Here is a 20,764-nt window from a genome sequence, read left to right as displayed (position 1 = left end):
TCATTAAAGGACATGTGACACGAGATATAGATCCCTTTCAAATTCATACTAGTGATTCTAGGTTTTTTCGTGTCACATGTCCTTTAAAAGCGTAACATTTATACTTAGCCTATCCCTACGCATTACAGTTTACAACAGGCCTACGTTGTTCATGTTTAATATGTATAGGCCTTGACTATAGTAAATATACTAAACAACCACGGACAAACACGCACACACAGAAAAGATCGCAGCTTATAAAGAAGCATTGTATACGACCATATCGATTTTGGATTTGCTATCACTTAGGATCAGCCTTTAAGCAGATTGGCATATTCTTATCTCGTTACTGTTAGTGTAACTTGCCGTATAGGCGACGCACTGCAAGCTATAGGCCTAGGGCCTAGGACTTGAGAGAAATTAACAAATTACAAGAGCGTAACGTTAATCATTTAACCTACCTACGAATTACACTTTACTGCACTATAGTTGTTGCCATGGCTTCGCGCTACGCTCACCAGATTTCCCCATCATTGTTTTCGCTAGTCCCTATACACGTACGTAAAGTACTATGAACTGTATATATATGGGGCCAGGATGATAATGATCAGATATTGTAGTAACTTGTTGGCTGCTCCGGACTATTAGCCCTCTAATGGTTAGCATACAAACGATCGCTATGGAAATGCATGGAGTGGAATTTTTGTTGGTACTTGAAAGTCCACCATGGTCATGGAATAAGGAATAGGCTATAAGTGGTGGAGGTTCCAAACTCGTTAGGGGTGTGAATGTGATGTATTGCCACAGTGATCTATGACATAATGTCAAAGTCTAAAAGTCAAAGTTCAAATAACTTAAATGGTAGTTTGGGCATTATACGTGCATTAAAAATGGCCGCAGCATATGTGGTATATCGGACTCTGCAAATCAAGGAGCCACTTCCAACTAAACTTGAGTTTGACTTCTGCACCCAAGTTCAGTGGTTCAAGGGATTTATTGCGGAGGGTTCGTTTTAGTTAGGCCCAAACGGTAGGTCCTACCAACGATTAGGGCCGCTAGCTATGTCGTCAGATTATCAAATTATAATAGCAATGAACTATATACACAGTGCTAGACAAAGTTTATCTTTCAATGAGTTCGCACAACGACTGAGGCACAGAACTACAATGTGCGATCTACTGAATTAATTCACAAGAACGTGTTAAAACGTTATTAATACGTCTTTTGTTTTTATAACGTTATTTGTGGTGTAATAAATATGTCACGAAAACGTTTTCAGGCTATTATTTCAAAACATTTTTTCGTTAAAACATTAATATAACATTAATATCTCATGAAAGCGTTATGTCGACGTTTTTATAACACCACATTTAACGTTATAAAAACATATTTTAAAGGCTCTTTTAAAAATGTTATGATAACGTTTTGTGTTTGCTGGATTTGTAGTTCCCAACAGCTCATGTTAGGTCAAAAGAAGCCTAGTTATTAGGCTACCTACATAAAGACCCATAAAGAATATAAAACTACATAGAGACTATAGGCCTAGGAGTTTGAACACTACCCTAAGTTTAACATGGGTCTAGCTATATATATATAAATGAAGCAAACCTTTGTAACGTGCGATGAAAAAAGATCGAATCGCTTTATCAATAACATCCAGTGGTTCCTTGCACCAATTAATTAATGGTTATGCGAGCGAAATTCCATGCTTGTTAATAGTCTAAAATCTGGTTAAGTCAGCAAAAATCCGACAAGAGGACATAAACGCTAACCGAGCGCTACAAAGTAGGCCTATGAGTATCATAGATCATTCTATAGGCTACTCACTATATTTGCGTACACGTTTACTTTCCTGCTCACTATGCCACGTTATCATATGCATTATAATAGTAATGACCTTTTACTTGCGACGGACGGGGGCAGTAATTAAACATACCTTTGATCTCGGTAGACTTACTCTTACAGAATTCATATACAATATCTGTGACGCTAATTGATTAAGTCGATGCAGCATAACCTTTGTCTTAACAAGGATTTCTATAAGAGCATATTATGGCAAGTCAAGTGCGAAATAAATAGAAAACACCGGTTTATTCAATGGGCGATAAATCCTGGATTGTCACCAACAAACCCGGATTTATGATCGATAATCCAGATTGTTCTGAAGTACTTTGATAAAACTGGATTAAAATCTTGGATTTTCGGTTGATATTCCAAGTTTTATTTCTCGAATGATAATCCTGGATTCTCGACTGAGTTTCAAGATCCTTTGATAATCCAAGTTTTTCAGTTGATAAACCCGGTTTTATCGTCGACAATCCAAAAACTCAGTCAAACTTTGCCCGAAAGAATGATTCCTCCATACAAAACGTGTACAACAAATATGCTTTGCGATCATGTTTACAAAGATAAGAAACAAAAGAGCACAAAAAGAATGACTAATTCAAACATGAACTACATAAATGAATTGTTTTCTACACTACAATGGTATTTGAAGTTAATAAACGGGTGTTCTTATCATAGACGGTATTCTTGTAAACACGGAAGAGTGTATACGCTCGAAGGGCGGTTCGTATATGTAGTGTACCGTGTGGAGTGATTAAAATGTTTAAATGTTGGTTCCTATAGTGATCGTATTACATGAACGTTAAGCATTATATGAAGGCGCAAATCACACCGACCCGACTGCGACCTGACGAATGAGTTGGAGACAGTCATGGCCACCCAGTCGCGTCGGCGGCGTCCGATGATATAGGTTAGTCGGACTCTAGCACGACCCGACGCCACCCAACAGTTTAATCTCCTGCTCATCAGTCTATATAGGGGCCGCAATTTGGACTTTTTGCAGCCGTCACTTGATTTCACGACGCTTCCTCATTGGCTATCCAATAGATCGGATCGCAGTCGGGTCGTGGGCAGCCACAAACTGCCGACTCAGCTGCGACGCGACGGCCTCCGACGCCACGACGAATATCGAACATGTTTGATACGCCCGATTTGGCCACGACGAGGACCGACTATCGGATCTTAGACTGGTCGTGAGCAACATTTCGCATAAATTACACCGACCCGACTGCGAATAACCGATTGATTTTTTTCGGTCGCGTCGATGCAATTTTCGCCTTCCTTGAGACTTTTCAGTCATTTTCTATTTTCCAGTCATCTTTGAAATATTCGTAAATCTGAACTTCTTGCGATGGCGGTCTTGTTGCGAATATAGGCTAAGGTTAATCAGTGATAAACTTAAAAGAGTTTGTGGTTTGCCGGAATATCTAATTTACCTTCTCATCACTATGACAAAGTTTGCATATAGTAATACGTCGCGTGCACGTTTTTATAAGTTACTGACATAATAATTCTGCGCAATGTTTCCAATCTCCGAGACTGAGGTTACCTTTCCTGACCTTAGTATATGGTCACGTGGTGTTTTGTTGTTAGCCAGACTGGCTAACAACGAAACACCACGTGACGAAGCCAGACCTGGAAGTCAGATGATAGCCGTTTTTTTTCGAACCCAATTTCAACAGATTTGCTGAACTTATCATAGCTGCTGTTAAATTTGTATAGGCATGCGAGAATGGGTATGGAAATTTTTTCATTGTTGAAATCGACTGTTATGACTCACGACTTTGACAAGTTATAAATATCATTTCTGGCGAAATCCGATTAAATTAACATTGAAATCACGTATACTATCGGAGGATAAGGACTACACCACAGATCGAACTCAAAGGCATATGTCAATTCAATTTCACTTCAATCCAATTTATTTCTACCAAACATAATAAAAACCACAGATACATCAATACAATAAAGGATACATTACCTTTTGTTTTTTTTTGTTTTTTGAGACGAACAAAATAAACCTTTTTTTTAGGTAATTAATGGATAGGGGAGTCAGAAATAAGCAGAGCTTTTCGAGTCTGACTCCTTCAGGAGAGAAATAAATGGTAATGTAGAAACAATAGAAGAAGAAAAAACACGGAGAAGGATAGAGAGAAAGGAAACACAAAAGCAGGACGAAGCAAACTCTCCAAATGATAATCAAAATGCAATTAATTGTAAGCGGCCAATGAACTAAGAAGATACTTCTGAAGAGACGAAATGAAGGAATGAAATATTTGTTGTTTTTTTACTTGTCATTTCACTGGGCAGTGCATTCCATAGGGTTACACCACACTTGTGTGTATTTGAGTTTAACTAACTTTTATTAGAGAGTGAGGAACCGTTCAAAATGACTTCTTTAAAGTGTCAATAAAGCACGTTGTAGAATGAACTGAAAGCTGGAGGTCGGAAAGTCTGGAAGACCATTGTAAAATGCATACATTGCATTAACCTTTGACCTTTAATAAGAACGTTTGTTTTGCCAAGTCCTGCGAAATTACCGTATATATATATATATTTATATATATATATATATATATATATATATATATATATATATATATATAGATATATATATATATATATATATATATCTATATATATGTATATATATATATATATATATATATATATATATATATATATATATATATATATATATATATATTTATATATATATATATATATATATATATATATATATATATATATATATATATATATATATATATATATATATATATGTATATAAGGATCTCTTGATTATGTTACACTTCAATTAACGTTTCATAGATATAAAACTGTGTATATATTTCGGATGCGTTCGAGTCATGTACAGTAAACAAATCTCGCCAACCCGTCCCTAGCTCCTCATTTATTATATTACTACCCTTAAACCCCACAAACAAACGTATGCCTTGTTTTGGTTATCCGTCTCGCTTTTTCAACTTGATACAAAAAATTACAGCGCTGTTCAATGCATCACATTACATGTAATAGGAACAAAATCGACAAGCTTAAAAAATGGTTGCAGATCTTAACAGGCACAGTCAAAAAGAAGCAAAGATAAGAAAACGACGAAAAAACAATTATTGTTAAACTGGTAACACCTGATATATATATATATATATACGAGCAACCCTTAAAGGGCTTTAATTGGGCTTTATCGCAATCGACTTTTTCAATCTTAAGGAAAAGTTTAGATTTTTAACATATACATATAGGCCTATATGCACAATCTGGGTTTTTGCTGTTTAATTTTACAAGAGAAAATATGATATTTACAGTGCATTTAGAAAAGATTTTGTAAGGATTGTAAGAATTTACAGAAAGTTTACCAAAACAAAGATCTTCCCTGGACAATAGTCTACCAAAAATTAACGACTCAACAGTCAAGAAGAAAATTTGAGGTAAACACGGCAATTCCATAGAATATGCCCAATGGTCTCATTATTGTAAAATTCATACCACCGGACTATAGAGGTGTGATGTGATTTTTCCGACTACCATCGGGTGTCTTCAAACGTGAGAAGAAAATAATACCTCTTATTTTCTAATGCTTATAGTTAACTTTAATATATATATATATCAGGCGCGTATCCAGGATTTTCAAATCCGGGGGGCGCGAATTACTATCTAAGCGGAGCGCCACCATCGGTTGGCGCGCAGCGTACAAGAAAATTTCTTGTTTTGAAACCCCCCAGATCACCGGAAACGGCACTTCTCGGGCCTGAAATGACCAACCATATGTACACTTTTGCCTGAGAACCAAGTATTTCCTAATAGTTATTTTTTTTCCATCCATAACCTTTTTGAACCCGGCACACATCATGTTCGACCTGATCGCATCTCCTGTGGGTCTTTGCTTTTGTAGGTGATTCTACGTCCCGGCCCACAATACCCGTCAGCCCCACTTTTCAAGGTTTTAAGCCCCATATTTGTTCCGAATTTGAAAATTCACATTTCTCGTGAATAAACTCACTTCAAAACATACCCATAATGTTGAACAAACTTTCATCTATGGACAACCAATATAGAAAAAAACTTCCTTCAACCCCTAACAGACCGGTCAAAATTGCACGAGTAGAGGGAAGTGTGATGTAGAATGTTGGTCAGAAATTTTCTAAAATTCAGACACAGTTAATTTATTGGTGTAGAAATATTAAAACCTGTTATAACGGCTATTATAAAACTTGGTTGAAGGAAATGAAAAAATAGCAGATATTTCCGAAAGCGAACACTACACACATAGGCGTAGGAGGCGCGGCGGCACTGGCGGAGCTAGGGGTATTGGTCAGGAGTGGAGAGAATGGTCTGAAGGGGCGCTTTCGACACTATCTAAGCGGAGCGCCACCATTGGTTGGCGCGTAGCGTACATAAAATTTTTGAGTAAAGATACTCCCTAGATCGCCGGAAATGACCCTTTCCGGGCCTGGCTAATTTGCAGATAAACGAAGAATAAGGTGTTATCGCCAAATTACACGAACAAAATGTGACAAATGTCAATAAGTATATGAGAGCGCAATAAAAAAGTCAATAATCTAGAATAAGTAAAAAGTGGTAAAGAGCTGAAAAAGGCGCCAGCAGTCCATTTGAGTCCGTCAGGGGGGCATCCGCCCCCTGACCATATGGACGCTCCGCCACTGCGCGGCGGGGGTGCAGGCCCTAATTCGCCATTACTAATGTAAAAGAGAGTTTTGACATAATTGGACCTCCATGCTTTTTATACATCTACATGAGACATGTCGTTGTTTACATTAGCATCCCGCGGTATACTGAGCAATTTTACCGTACGGTACATGATGGCATGCGATGTAATAACCGATGCTTGCTTATATGATATTAACATGAACACGTTTTTCGCGCGCGAAGCGCGCAAAAATTTTTGGTTATTTTTTCAGGCAAGTCGGGCAGTTTTGAGGCTTTTCATCCTGGAACGCCATTTTCATGCTCACTGATATGATGTATATCTGCTGTTTGCGTTACAAATTCGAACAGGCGCGTAGCGAGGAATTTGCCAAGGGAGGGGCGTAGCCTGTAGGCAAATTATCTAAGCGTAGCGCCACCATAGGTTGGCGCGAAGCGTACAAGCAAATTTTGGCCGAAAATGTCTCCCGGATCGCTGGAAATGACACTTCCCAGGCCTTGTAAGTTGCCTCTAAGCACTTTCTATTTTGAAATTACTTAGCGATATCATTTAAAAAAATGCTGAATGGGGGGGGCGGGCGGTCGCCCACATCCCAAAATGCGTCATGTTCCCCGACGACACGGTCGAGTTCGAGACCAGCCACAGTTGGTTTCATAGCACAATTCTACACACGCGTTATGATAGACCATATATAGTATATATATAGATCATTAGTGAGAGAGGAAAATGGAAACGTCAAAACGTGGAGTTGTCGGTGTAAGGGGTAGGGTGAGTCACACTTTTACGAAATCATTGATCCGTCACTGGCTACCCTTCAGCGCTGTAATGATGTCACTGTTCTTCTTTCTCTTCCCGGTGTCTTCGCGTTTTGCTTTTACTCTCTCTTTTTCTCCTTTTTCTCTCTTTCTTCTTTTTCTTTTCCCTTCCTTCCTCTCCTCCTCCTCTTTTTTCCCCTCTTTTTTCCTTTTTTCTTCTCTTTTTTTCTCTTCTCTTTTTCTTACCCGGGGGGCGCGCGCCCCCAACGCCCCCCCCTGGATACGCACCTGTATATATATATATATATATATATATATATATATATATATATATTTATATATATATATATATATATATATATATATATATATATATATATATATATATATATATATATATATATATATATATATATATATATATATATATATATATATATATATATATATATATATATATATATATATATATATATATATATATATATATACAGGTGCGTATCCAGGGGGGGATACGCACCTGTATATATATATATATATATATATATATATATATATTTATATATATATATATATATATATATATATATATATATATATATATATATATATATATATATATATATATATATATATATATATATATATATATAAGAGTGTCTTAGGTGTTGAGACTAGTAGAACACTAGTAGTTGTTACTCAGAGTTTCACGCGTTGAGCGATCATCAGACAACTATAAGAGTGCATGTGTTATATATACACTTTACCAGATTTATCGTTTTCCAGAGGGTAGGCCTTTAAATGCGATGACATAGAGGGCGATACACACCAGCAAAGACACGGCTGAGCATACTCCAGTCATAACGTCAATAACCAGCCCAGCCTAGAGAAAAATAGTAAAAAAAAAGTATAAGCATATTGCAGACTGTTTATTCCATTTTCCAAATAGGCCATGTCCCCGTGTTAGATTTTGTAACGTTACGGCCCTGTAGGTTTTGAAAGTGGTATGCCTAAATAAAAAAATTATTAAAAAATCATTTAAAAAAAATCCTCTATCGGAAAATCTACTATTGGTGCTGCTGGGGTGGGCATTTCCTTACTCCCGGAAGTGGATAACCATAACAATATGTCATGGCACTATACGGTAGATCTTCTTTAAAAGCTTTACTTTTCCCATTATAATAACATAGAATGTCGATTTATAATGGCATGCGACACATTTGGAATGTTCGCTAAGCTGCCAATGTTATTTGTATACACAATTTCATCGAGGTGCACGTTTTTTGGAACGACTATTTCCTATGATGAATTACTTAAATATCGTCAAAAACAATAAAAAAAAAATAATGATAATAATAATAATAATGATAATAATAATAATAATAATAATAATAATAATAATAATAATAATAATAATAATAATAATAATAATAATAATAATAATAATAATAATAATAATAATAACAATAATAATAATAATAATAATAATAATAATAATAATAATAATAATAATAATAATAATAATAATAATAATAATAATAATAATAATAATAATACCTAACACTCATTAAAGGCGCTAATAGTTATAAGCAAAAGTTGTCAAAACCGCCGTATGAAATAACATCAAAAACAAAACAAAACAAACCCCGAAATAAAATCAGCAAAAAATATCTCGTGAAAGAGGTAAGTTTTCAGCTTAGCCATCAACACAGTGGTTTATCGGGTATGCATTTTAGATAATTGGGAAGGGAATTCCGTGTCTTTGGACCAGAGATACAAAACACACGCTTACTATAAGTAAGACCAACAGTTTGAGGAATAAGTAAAGTAACAACATTACATTGACGGGTATATGGCGTGTTAGTTGCTTAATTCAAATAATTTCACAGAGATATTTTGGTGAGAAACCGTAGATACAGCAGCCATGTACTAAAGTAATAATTTTATATTGTATTTCTTGCTTCAATTGATAACCAGTGGGACGATCTGAGAAGGTGGGGGGGGGGTAACATGGACGCATTTTGATTTCACAAACAGCATTTTATCAGCCTGGTTTTGAACTTTTTGAAGACGATTTGGGTAGGTTTTTTGGAAGACCAATTATAAATGGAGTTACAGATGTCGAGACGAGATGTCACAATAGCATGAATTAAACGTTCACTTAGTTCATGAGACAGATACTGCCGTATAGATCTATCTATATTTCTGAGGTGTACATAACATACACAACATGATTGAACGTTACTTGAGATATGTTTCTTAAGGGTTAAATTTGTATATATTTCGAGTGTGATGCCCAAATTTCGTGCATGAGTGCATAGATTAACAATCGTCCTGAAAAGGTTAAATTTTACTTTAGGCCCCTATTTTTGTCGTGTTTTTGATACTAACAACAGGAATTCAGTTTTGTCAGCATTATGTTTGTGTTAAGTTAGTACTATCCAATTCTGAATTTCAATAAATGTGTCTTGAATTTAGCCGAACTTAGTTTGGATGTCAGTTGGGTCATCTAAATTAACCACAGTCAACATTTGCGTATCATCCGCATACATATGGAAAGAAAGAGTTGATTTAGTAATTAGAATTTCACTCAGTGGCTTAGTATAGAGAGTGAATAATAATGGACCTATAAGACACTTCCCTGAGGCACACCAAAACTAATTATAGATGATCAGAAGATTGATTGGATTGACCCTTGAACTCAGATCAGACTTTAGTAAACATAAGACCGTCTTAAAAAGAAGAAAATAAATACAATGTTTTGAAAAGAAATAAGCTCAAATGCAGTGATACCATTATCATTAACAAGCTTCTGCCAGAGTGCAAGATCAAATATATCACAATATTTGAAGGAAAAAAAAAATATGTTCGCAGTATACAAGAGGCTCAATGAGGATGTTGGGTTTTTTTTCTTTTCATATTAACCTAAAGATGTAGCAAACTTCCCAAATGAATTACGGAAGGAATAAGTAATCAATTAATTCTTACACAGCTTTATGTGTTTCTTCTGATAAATCAGACCAACCAGTGGCGTAGGAAGGTACTTTTGAGTGGGGGGGGGGTAGGGCTGAAGACTGATGGCCGGCCTGAGGGAGGGGTCTAAGGTGAGGGGGTGTCCCCCTCCTCTTGGGAATTTTTTGCATTTCCAGGTGGCCTTAGATGCAATTTGGTGCAATATAGCACACTTCAACACCCACTCCATTTTGTAAACTTAATTTTGTATTTTCACCTGGCCTTAGATGCAATTTGGTGCTCCAAATGAGATTTTTTTTTCTCATTTGGAAATGAAAAAGGGGTTTTCTGACTTGCGAAGCGGGGGGGGGGCGGAATGATACTTCCGCCCCTCCACATTTTTCACTGGGGGACTGGCACCCCCCAGAACCCCCCCCCCCCCGGTTCCTACGCCCTTGAGACCAACCTTGCAACGATTTTCGAAGAATTGGTTAGTAGAAGTCGTGATGTCGGTGTCTGACGTGTATATCATCTCGTTAACCATGCACCACCGGTCACGTTGTTTATAGGACTTGACAGTTGCTGCCAACGTAATCCCTACGGCCATGACGGCACCAGTGTTGACCAAAATGAGAAGGATTATCTGAAAAAATGGGGGAAAAAAGTAAAAAGCACAGTATATGATGTACCCGATACACACAGAGAACACATACTAATTACTAAAATTTAATTCTTAAAGTTTTGTACCGCAGTGTAAGAACTGGATCGTGCTATAAATCGGTAGCATGTGCTATTAGGATTACAGTAAGAACTAGAGAGGATATGTGTAATTCCAACAAATCCAGATGTTGGGATTTATTGGGATTACACATATTTTCAGTTCTTACTGTTAACCTAATAGCACATGCTACCGATTTATCAGATTTGTCACCACGATCCAGTATTAACTGTGGTACAAAACTTTAAGATTGACAGTATAGTTACTGTAATCTCTGTGTGAACGGCTGGTATATAACAACTCATGCATGTGAGCTTCTGAGGTTTGGAAAAGAGTTGCAAATTAGGTACTTTTCAGTAACAAAAAGGGGCACTAGTAATTAGTTTTGATAATAGAAGGGGGGAGTGGGGGCGACAATTGCCTTTTTATCCCCATTCTATCATATAATGTCCTAATTATGAATCTTTGATGTTTGAATATTTATGTTTAAACAATGACTTTATAGGCGCAATGTTGGGAATTTTTTTTTTTAAATTCAAGAAGTGTTACAGGTTGTATTTCTGCATTATCTTAAGGTTATCAAAACGCTCTCATTTCATCGCGAATAATGTCTGGAATGTCTCTTTTGAAGTAAGAGAAAACGTCCATTTTGTTTTGGCACAAAAAAAAAGGAGTTGCTCCATTTACGGCTTTGTGGTTATCTCTAGGTATTTTGGATCCCCAAGTTGGGTATGGGTATGGGAATTTCCCAACTCTCTCTGGTGATAATAGTTGTTTCTTTAAATTCTATACCATTATCGTTTCAAAACACCTTTCATAGCCAAACAGTAGGCGTTAGAAACAAATTTGCCATTCAGTATTTATAGACAAAGCTATAGCTTGCATGGAAGCCTCGTTGCATTATGACAATACCTCATCTCTAAATATAAACCCAAATTCTTTGTAAGAAATCAGTCGATATTCCAAGCCAATTATTCGAGTTATGTGAGAAATTCCGATTTGTTTACCACAAAATCGTATGGTCATAAAAAGGGTATACAAAAGAACGAACTTTTCCCCCTAGAGTCCATGAAAGTCGTACCATCCCATTAAAATTAGAGGGGGGGGGGGGGTGGTAAGGCAATAATACAATTCATTCAGGAAGCTCGTGGGGAAAACCCCAAAATCTTAAACTAATTTAACTCGTCAACTTCAGGTTAATAACTCACTATACTTTTTTAAGACAACAATTGGTTAACAATGATAGCATATCCTGCACGTAATTATAAGGGAACTTTTAGGGTTGTAAGAACATTCAGCTTTTTTTCTTCTTTTTTTTACATTCGGCAAAGGGCTACCGAATTATGTTTCAATATTTACAGAGTGCTCCAAAGCAGAGTTGAAACTTACCGATCCAGTATTCCTTTTGATGGTTTGAAATCCAATTATAGCAGTTAACAACAACGCCTGATAGGAGGAGATTAAGAAAAGAGTGTCGAAAGTTAATTCTATACGTATACGTTTATACGTCGTATACGTCTATGTATATATATATATATATAAATATATAAATATATATATATATATATATATATTTGTCTATATATATATACATATGTATATATATATATATATATATATATATAGACATATATATATATATATATACATATGTATATATATAGACAAATATATATATATATATATATATACATACATATTGAGATACTTTAATTACACTAGTCATTCAAGTGTATATGCACACAAGTGAACATCCAGGTGATGAGGTAGACGAGATTTATGGCTTTCGACATAATTTATTACAGTTGAAAGCATTGATGGGAAACTTGACAAGTTTTAATATTGATTGAAGAGAGTTGATAAGAAAGAGAGTTGATAAGAAACTTGTACTTTGGACAAATTGTCACTGTAGTAATATAGCAGGTGAAGAATCGGAACCTGGGATAGTTGGAAGAGGAATCAGACATGGCCGTTCACTGTCACCCATATTATAGTCAACATTTATGTTGAGGTGATGATGCTGGAGGCAGGTGAAGATCAAGAAGAGGGAATCAAAGTTGGAGGAGATTTAGTAAAGTCAATAAGATTAATAGAATGACAAAGTCATTGTCAGCAGTTCAGAGGGTATAGTCTGCAATAAATGGTAGATGAAGTATACTCGAACGGCATAGAGTTTTAGAATGAGAAGGAATGAACCCAAGACCAAAGTGATGAGGATTTCTAAAGGAGAGATGGAGTTCAGATGAATGTTAGACGTACCAAGTGTATGAGTATATATAAACTAAGAAAGGAGATTAGAACTAGTAATGCTATGAGCAAAGAGTCCTTTAAACTGGAAAGACAGAAGGGTGCTAATGAGCAAACTTGACTTGAGGTTTCAGGAAACTTCGGCTAAAAGTTTGATTTTGAGTGCCGTTCTATATGGTTCAGGCGGGACGTGGACAGTTAAATCTACAGCCTGGAACGTTTTTAAATGTGGGTATGAAAAAAGATGATGAAAGTAAACTGGAGACATCGTTAGAGCAATAAAGAAGTGCTAAGAATTGTCAAATATATATATATATATATATATATATATATATATATATATATATATATATATATATATATATATATATACAAGATAAGATAAGATAAGATAAGATAAGATAAGATAAAGATAGATAAGATAAGATAAGATAAGATAAACTTTATTAAAGCCCACAAAGGGTAATTGAATGCTCGTATAAAACAAGTATATATAACATCTAAAAAGATAAGAGATTACAAAGTATGAAAACATGTGTACAGACAACAGGAGGAACGATCGAAAATCCGAAACAATACATTGCACTGTGAGGAGAGGACGAAAATAAAAACGAAAATACCAACAGGGCAAGCATTAACGTCTAAGAAGTAGGTTGTGTCGTTTCATGCATTGTGGAATGAATGAAGAGGGGGTGTCTGTTAGTTCTAGCCAACGGCAGCCTCATCCTACCACTTCTAGGGATTATCCAGAAACTCGCGGACTGGGTGGTCTTCATCAAGAAGGATCTTTTCCAACTTAACCCCCAGTTGGTGTTGATAGGACGAGGCCAAGGTTGGCTGACTATCCCCAATGATACGACTTGCCTGTCTGATCAGAACATCAATACGATGTGCATCTTCCTTCCTGACGTTGCCTCCCCATGAAACCAAATTATACTGCCAAACACCACAAATAATAGAGTTATAGAACATGGCAAGAATGTTGTTATTAATATTAAACTTGTTAATCATACGCAGACAATGCATCCTAGAATTCAGTTTCTTCATTAACATATCAACGTGATCATGCCAGGCGAGACGATTATCATTATATATATATATATATATATATATATATATATACATATATATATATAAATGAAAATCGTAATGAGTTGGAAATCAAGAACAGTGAAAAAACTTTCAGCCTCCACCGGGATTCGCTGTTCTTGATTTTCCAACTCATTACGATTTTCATTTATATATATTCATTTGCCTTTGTCGTTTACCTCCATTGCATTAACATAAATACATATATATATATATATATATATATATATATATATATATATATATATATATATAAATGTAAACACATACACACATACAATACTAGAAAAAATAGATAGCAGAAGCATAAAGAATAAGAAAGAATACGATTGTGACGATATAATGATAGAGTGAGATTCCTTTTTGCATTTTCTTGCGATTTATACACATTTAATGTTCTCGTTTAATGATTAAGAAAGAAAGGGTATATAGACTATATACTTACACTTCCTAAAAATACACCGGCTCCTGCGGCAAAGCTTTCCAACCATATTGTTGCCATAGAAACAGCGCATGAGACAGTGCCACAGAGGAAATGGGATGAAAGACACAGCGCTGCCGACCTGAAGTTGTAGATTTCACTCTGTACCGGACACTGGCAGAAATATTCTTCAGAATTGCCCTTTTCAGATCTTCTGAATTCGGAGTTGACTGATGACGAATTCATTATGGAAACTATACAACAAATTAAACAAAAAAACTGCTTTATACTTGTGTGGTGTTTAGTAATTAAATCAAAGCCAAAAAAGTCAGCCAAACTAAAACAGTAACTGTGGCAGATATGATGATGCTGACGGGAAGACAACTTATCACTTCGACCCCACAATATATATAGATGTGACATGGAAATTTACGTATACCACAGTTAACTTTTAATTATCGAGTCTCACGCTTCACTGCGTAAACTTAAGGAAAAACTACAGTGGCAACACAAATACAAACTGCTTTACAGTCTGGTTTAAAAAAATAAATGAGATTTTCGGTCCATTTACATAGAAGTGAACTATTACAACCCATTCTCTCAACAACAACAAAACAATTTAATTGCCATGAACTTCAAATCCGTAACTGAACGTAAATGAAAAGAAATAGGTTGGATCTTTAGCATGCACCGGCCTCTAAACAAAGACTTGGGACCCCTTAACAACTACCGGTTCTATAAACGTATGAAATGGGGATTTAAATGGCAGTTACAACTTGTTTGGATGTGTAGGAAACCCTGTCAGCTTGGCAAAGGTACCTTTAAAGAAAAGTCACCCAGGAAAGTACCTTGGCACGAAAAACCAAACAACCGAACGACTGATCCGCTCGCAACCCCAGTCCCATAGCAACGAGACTGTGACTGTGTGATCATCGTCAGGTGTGTATCATCATTCCAATCGAAAGGGAACATATACTACACATGATCTTAGCCAAAAGGCCGAGAAGATACTGTTCAAGAAAAGTCGCCCAGGAAAGAACCTGGGCACGAAAACCAAACTACCGGACGACTGATCCGCTCTCAACCCCAGTGCCATGCATACATCGAGACTGTGAGTGTGATCATCGTCGGGTGCAGTGCATCACGATTACCATCGAAAGGGAACATATACTACACATGATCTTAACCAAAAGGCCGAAAAGAAGTTTGGGAATGGTACCGAACTATTGAACTACCGAGCTACTCAAAGCCATACTTTTAACGTCGTCGACTTATAACCGTTAGTGGCAAGTTGGCAACATCAGTTCACGGTGAAGAAGTACCGACGATGAATATCAATGATGCCAAAGTCCTAATATTTATACACAAACTTTTGAAATGCAGTTAAACTTAACTATTTGTATTACTTCAATTACAAGCTACGTTGATATATACGTCTGTGTGTGCCAAGGCTACCGTATAACATAAACGTGCAGTGTGGTGCTAATGCAATATCGAAACCACAGTATGAAATGTTTCTCGAAATATAATGAAGGCAGTAGTGAAGAACTTACATCATGCATAGACTCCGAATATGTGACCTGATTAATTCACTTTGGCTTCGGCTTTGAGCCCAACGTTTCTGTACGCTGCCGTGTTGGACGAATCTAACCGAATGTAACCGTAGTTGTTACGGACTTTGAAGGTGGCATACTCCTCTTAGAGTATATATCAATCCTTCAGGAAAAGTGCCAAAATGGAGCACCATTTTTGATATGTTATCAATCAGGATCTGGGGTGGGGGTGTGACGCTTCAGTCCATCAAATAAAATGAGAAGGAAATAATAATCATGAGCAGTATATTCCTTTTCACAAGAAACTTTAGGATCAAGGTTTGCGTTGACTTATAAAACGCATGATACAGTTCCATACAAATAGAACCTACATGCGTCTGTAGTGTGAACCGTTCCCTACTGTCGCATATATAGGTGTAGGGGCGCAACCACATGTACTAAGCACCCTCCATTTCACCTACTTTTCTCGAAGAGGAGGGGACACTTCTTATAGCCTTAGACCTCTCCCCTGGACGGCTTAACATTTCAACCCCCCTCCCTTAACCTTCCCACGGTAGAAATAAATGTGGTTACGTCCTGATAGGGATGGTTATGTTATTTCATCACCCTGGTGGTGACCGGTGTCATAGGTATATTCAAGTCACTATAGAGAAGACCTTACCAATAACCAGTGGCGTAGGAAGGTACTTTTGTGTGGGGGGCTGAAGACTGATGGCCGGCCTGGGGGAGGGGTCTAAGGGGAGGGGGTGTCCCCCTCCCCTTTGGATTTTTTTTGCATTTCCAGGTGGCCTCAGATGCAATTTGGTGCAATATAGCACACTTCAACACCCACTCCATTTTGTAAAGAATTTTACATTTTCACCTGACCTTAGATGTAATTTGGTGCTTCAAATGAGATTTTTTTTCTCATTTGGAAATGAAAAAGGGGTTTTCTGACTTGCGGAGCGGGGGGGGGGGGGACGGAACGATACTTCCGCCCCCCATATTTTTCACTGGCGCCCCCCAGCCCCCCGGTTCCTACGCCCTTGCCAATAACAAATGATAACGCCCAACAACTGACTGTCATTCCTATACGGTATATAGTCATATTTAGACAGACAAAACAAGCAGGTATTACCGCTAGCGTAAGTTCTTCAACAGCGTCCTCATATTCAGAAACCTATAACGTCTTTCTACAAGCGTTGAATGATAAATATTTCTAAATCGTAAACTTGGTTACCTCTATAATTCTAACAAGTTTACAATTTTTGGCTTTGGACAGAGAACTGAAAGCATCTTTATGTTTGAACTGAGGTGAATGATTGATATGTGATGTATGAGATGCTTTTTTTCCATATTTTTTATCTTGTGACAAGTTAGCAATCCACATGGCATAGGCTTATGTTTGGGGGTGATGTCCTATCCAGTTGATAATAATAGTTCCCTTGTCTTTGGCATCAAGAAGATGCCTAGATGAAGCGAGCCTATGGATAGGCTTCTCTACAATAGTTATCTCTGGAAAAATGGAACTAAAAAAGAACAGCAACCATACATCGCTGATGTCACACCCGTAAAGGACTTAGTATAGTTTAAAATTGAATCAGCAAAGGTTCCAAGTAAATCAAATGGCATGGCTAATGGTTGATACCGTTTCGACTACTCTTCCTTTGCTGCTTGAAATTGCAACCAAAGGTTAGACTTGGAATGAAGCAAGGAATGCATGTGCTTATACACATCCTGAGAACGCACCAACTCCGGCAGCTGAGCTTTCCATCTATATTGTTGCCATAGAAACTGAGGTGGAGGAAAAGCCGCTAAAACAGTGTGCCATAAGACATAGTGAGACCAGAGGGAAATAATGGTAGTCGGTTACTCTTTGACATACAGAGATAGTTTTCGCCAAATTTTACTTCCAGACATCATTATGAAAATGGTATAGATGTTTCGCAAATTCACCTCGAAATGTATCAACTGATGAATTCACACAAGCATGGTGGTGAAACAGAATTTCTGGTCGCCATAATTTGATTATATTTTATATGGAGATTTATGAATATGAAATCTGACCAGATTATAGAACGTACAACTATAATTGTGCATTGCGTTTGCTGTTATGTATGTTTCTATAGAGAAACACATATCTTTGATTGTACATTACGTTTGCTGTTATGTATACTATGTTTCTAGAAACACATATCTTTGATTGTACATTGCGTTTACTGTTATGTACCATGTTTCTATGGAGAAACACACAAGTTTGATTGCACATTGCGTTTGCTGTTATGTATACCATGTTTCTAGAAACACGTATGCGTGATTGTACATTGCGTTTGCTGTTATGTATACCATGTTTCTAAAAACACACAACTTTGATTGTGCATTGCGTTTGCTGTTATGTATACTATGTTTCTAGAAACACATATCTTTGATTGTACATTGCGTTTACTGTTATGTACCATGTTTCTATGGAGAAACACACAAGTTTGATTGCACATTGCGTTTGCTGTTATGTATACCATGTTTCTAGAAACACATATGCGTGATTGCACATTGCGTTTGCTGTTATGTATACCATGCATGTTTCTAGAAACACACAAGTTTGATTGTACATTGCGTTTGCTGTTATGTATACCATGTTTCTAGAAACACACAACTTTGATTGTGCATTGCGTTTGCTGTTATGTATACCATGTTTCTAGAAACACATATCTTTGATTGTACATTACGTTTGCTGTTATGTATACCATGTTTCTAGAAACACATATCTTTGATTGTACATTACGTTTGCTGTTATGTATACCATGTTTCTAGAAACACATATCTTTGATTGTACATTACGTTTGCTGTTATGTATACCATGTTTCTAGAAACACATATCTTTGATTGTACATTGCGTTTACTGTTATGTACCATGTTTCTATGGAGAAACACACAAGTTTGATTGTACATTGCGTTTGCTGTTATGTATACCATGTTTCTAGAAACACACAACTTTGATTGTGCATTGCGTTTGCTGTTATATATGTACCACGTATCGGACGGCTGACGCTTATCGCGTCTTCACAAATGACTGAGTAAATTCAATTGGCAAACCTTTTTCAAAATTGAACCATATAGCAACAACAACGAAAAGGTGGATTTTCATTTTTTTCCCCCCTTCTCCAGTCTGGTAAACCGTCCTTTGTTATTGATTAATGGTGCTAGGAGTACGAGCAATTGTTATAGCACGTAATGCAGGCATTACTTTGGGCTTGTAGTAGGAGCCTTTCAAAGGCCACCATATTAGGCCATTTTCAATACGCGAGCCGAACTACAGCAGACCTAGCTGTTTTTTGTTTGTTTATAAGTATAGATCCATTCTTCATGGAGTCTGTTACTGTCGTAGTTACACTGAAATGCAGATGACTTGGAACAAACGTTAATAAATGCGTTGCTCCACTTAAGGTTTTGTTAATAATATAGTTGTTATGGAAGAGAGAAGCGTGAACATTGGTGGCCCCCAAGACTGGCAATTCCCAGCAACATTAAGTTTGTTATTCTTCTTTTTTTCTTTTTCACATGGGCAACAGTCGCTATGGTTAATAGGATGACCATAATAGGCAGTGGCGTCGCCAGTCATTTCAATCTTGGGGAGCACAGCACTTAGTTAGGGGGGGGGGCACAATGTTTACTTTTGAATGCCTTCCTGGGTGAGGGGTCTAAGGGGAGGAGGTGTCCCCCCCCTTCCCTTTGAGAATTTTTTTTATTAATTAAGGGTCCTCAGATGCAATCTGGTGCTATATTTTGCAACTTGAAGTAACTTTATGTTCAAGAATTTTCGGGCTTACTTAGTCTGTCCGATATTTATGTTTTCAACTGAGGGAGATAAAGTTTTTCGTTTGAGTATTTTTTTAACACTAAAAATGGCATCTGGGGGGCACCTGGCGGGCATCGTTTTTGGGGAAGGGCAAATATTTGTTCATCTCTTTTTTTGTTTCATTACAATATTACATTATGAACTTGATCTTTTACGAAGCACTGTTATGCGTATTATAGAATAATAATGACTCACATCATGTCTCGTAAAGTTGGTGGTTCGTGGACAGCTCTGACATCCACAGGGGGTTCGTGGGGGGGGGAGATAAAGTTAGGGAAACCCTGATATAGAGCCTTCGCCCATTAAAGTGAATCTGAGGACGCATCATACGAGGCTTACAGTATCTTTCAGTGTTGTATGATGTCATTTCAATATGGCTTTATCCTCATTTTCTGATCCAGATTTGTTAATGTTGCTGAAGGATCACAATACCATGATAGAGTTTTAATGTAGCAGGAATGATGATATACCAGTGCGTCAATTTTAAAAATCATTTCATAAAAGGTTTGGAGTATCACAGTAACTGGATATTAATCTCAACTACACTGCGCAAATGATTTTGGGCCTAACCTTCTATCCTTGTGGCGTGCGCAAACTGGGGGACTAAGGAGCCATTCCCCCATCTCCATTGTCAGTCGGGAATTATTTTACATTCAGAAAGTATGCCCACAAAATCCGAGTAT

At 36.8% G+C, this 20,764-nt stretch overlaps 2 protein-coding genes across 2 annotated transcripts in view; both read right to left on the bottom strand.

The window, feature by feature from the left end:
- LOC139984748 (galactose-3-O-sulfotransferase 3-like) overlaps positions 1–1,827 on the bottom strand; it is a 38,144-nt gene extending 36,317 nt beyond the window's left edge. Inside the window, exon 1 of the mRNA XM_071998776.1 lies at positions 1,588–1,827. The gene's annotated coding sequence lies outside the window, so the exon portion shown is untranslated. The remainder of the gene's footprint in view (positions 1–1,587) is intronic.
- A 6,076-nt stretch (positions 1,828–7,903) lies between these two features.
- On the bottom strand, positions 7,904–15,119 carry LOC139985043 (uncharacterized). Its single transcript, XM_071999220.1, has 4 exons — positions 14,718–15,119; positions 12,326–12,382; positions 10,685–10,861; positions 7,904–8,149 (listed from the first exon to the last, which is right to left on the bottom strand). The coding sequence occupies exons 1-4, from the start codon at positions 15,114–15,116 to the stop codon at positions 8,039–8,041; spliced, it is 744 nt and encodes a 247-aa protein (XP_071855321.1). The 5' UTR covers positions 15,117–15,119; the 3' UTR covers positions 7,904–8,038.
- Positions 15,120–20,764: the final 5,645 nt, after the last annotated feature.

This window comes from Apostichopus japonicus, chromosome 17, assembly GCF_037975245.1.
Source record: "Apostichopus japonicus isolate 1M-3 chromosome 17, ASM3797524v1, whole genome shotgun sequence".
Taxonomy (NCBI): domain Eukaryota; kingdom Metazoa; phylum Echinodermata; class Holothuroidea; order Aspidochirotida; family Stichopodidae; genus Apostichopus; species Apostichopus japonicus.
Note: the sequence above shows the minus strand (reverse complement) of the source record. Positions and strands in the feature narration are given on the sequence as shown.

Excerpts from the sequence above, each read along its gene's own strand:
- LOC139985043 (XM_071999220.1), bottom strand. The coding sequence starts at position 15,116 with ATGTCACATCTATATATATTGTGGGGTCGAAGTGATAAGTTGTCTTCC. Across the intron at positions 12,383-14,717 it reads CCGGTGTATTTTTAGGAAGT|GCGTTGTTGTTAACTGCTAT; the intron begins GTAAGTATATAG and ends TCCTCCTATCAG. Across the intron at positions 10,862-12,325 it reads TCAAAAGGAATACTGGATCG|ATAATCCTTCTCATTTTGGT; the intron begins GTAAGTTTCAAC and ends CCATTTTTTCAG.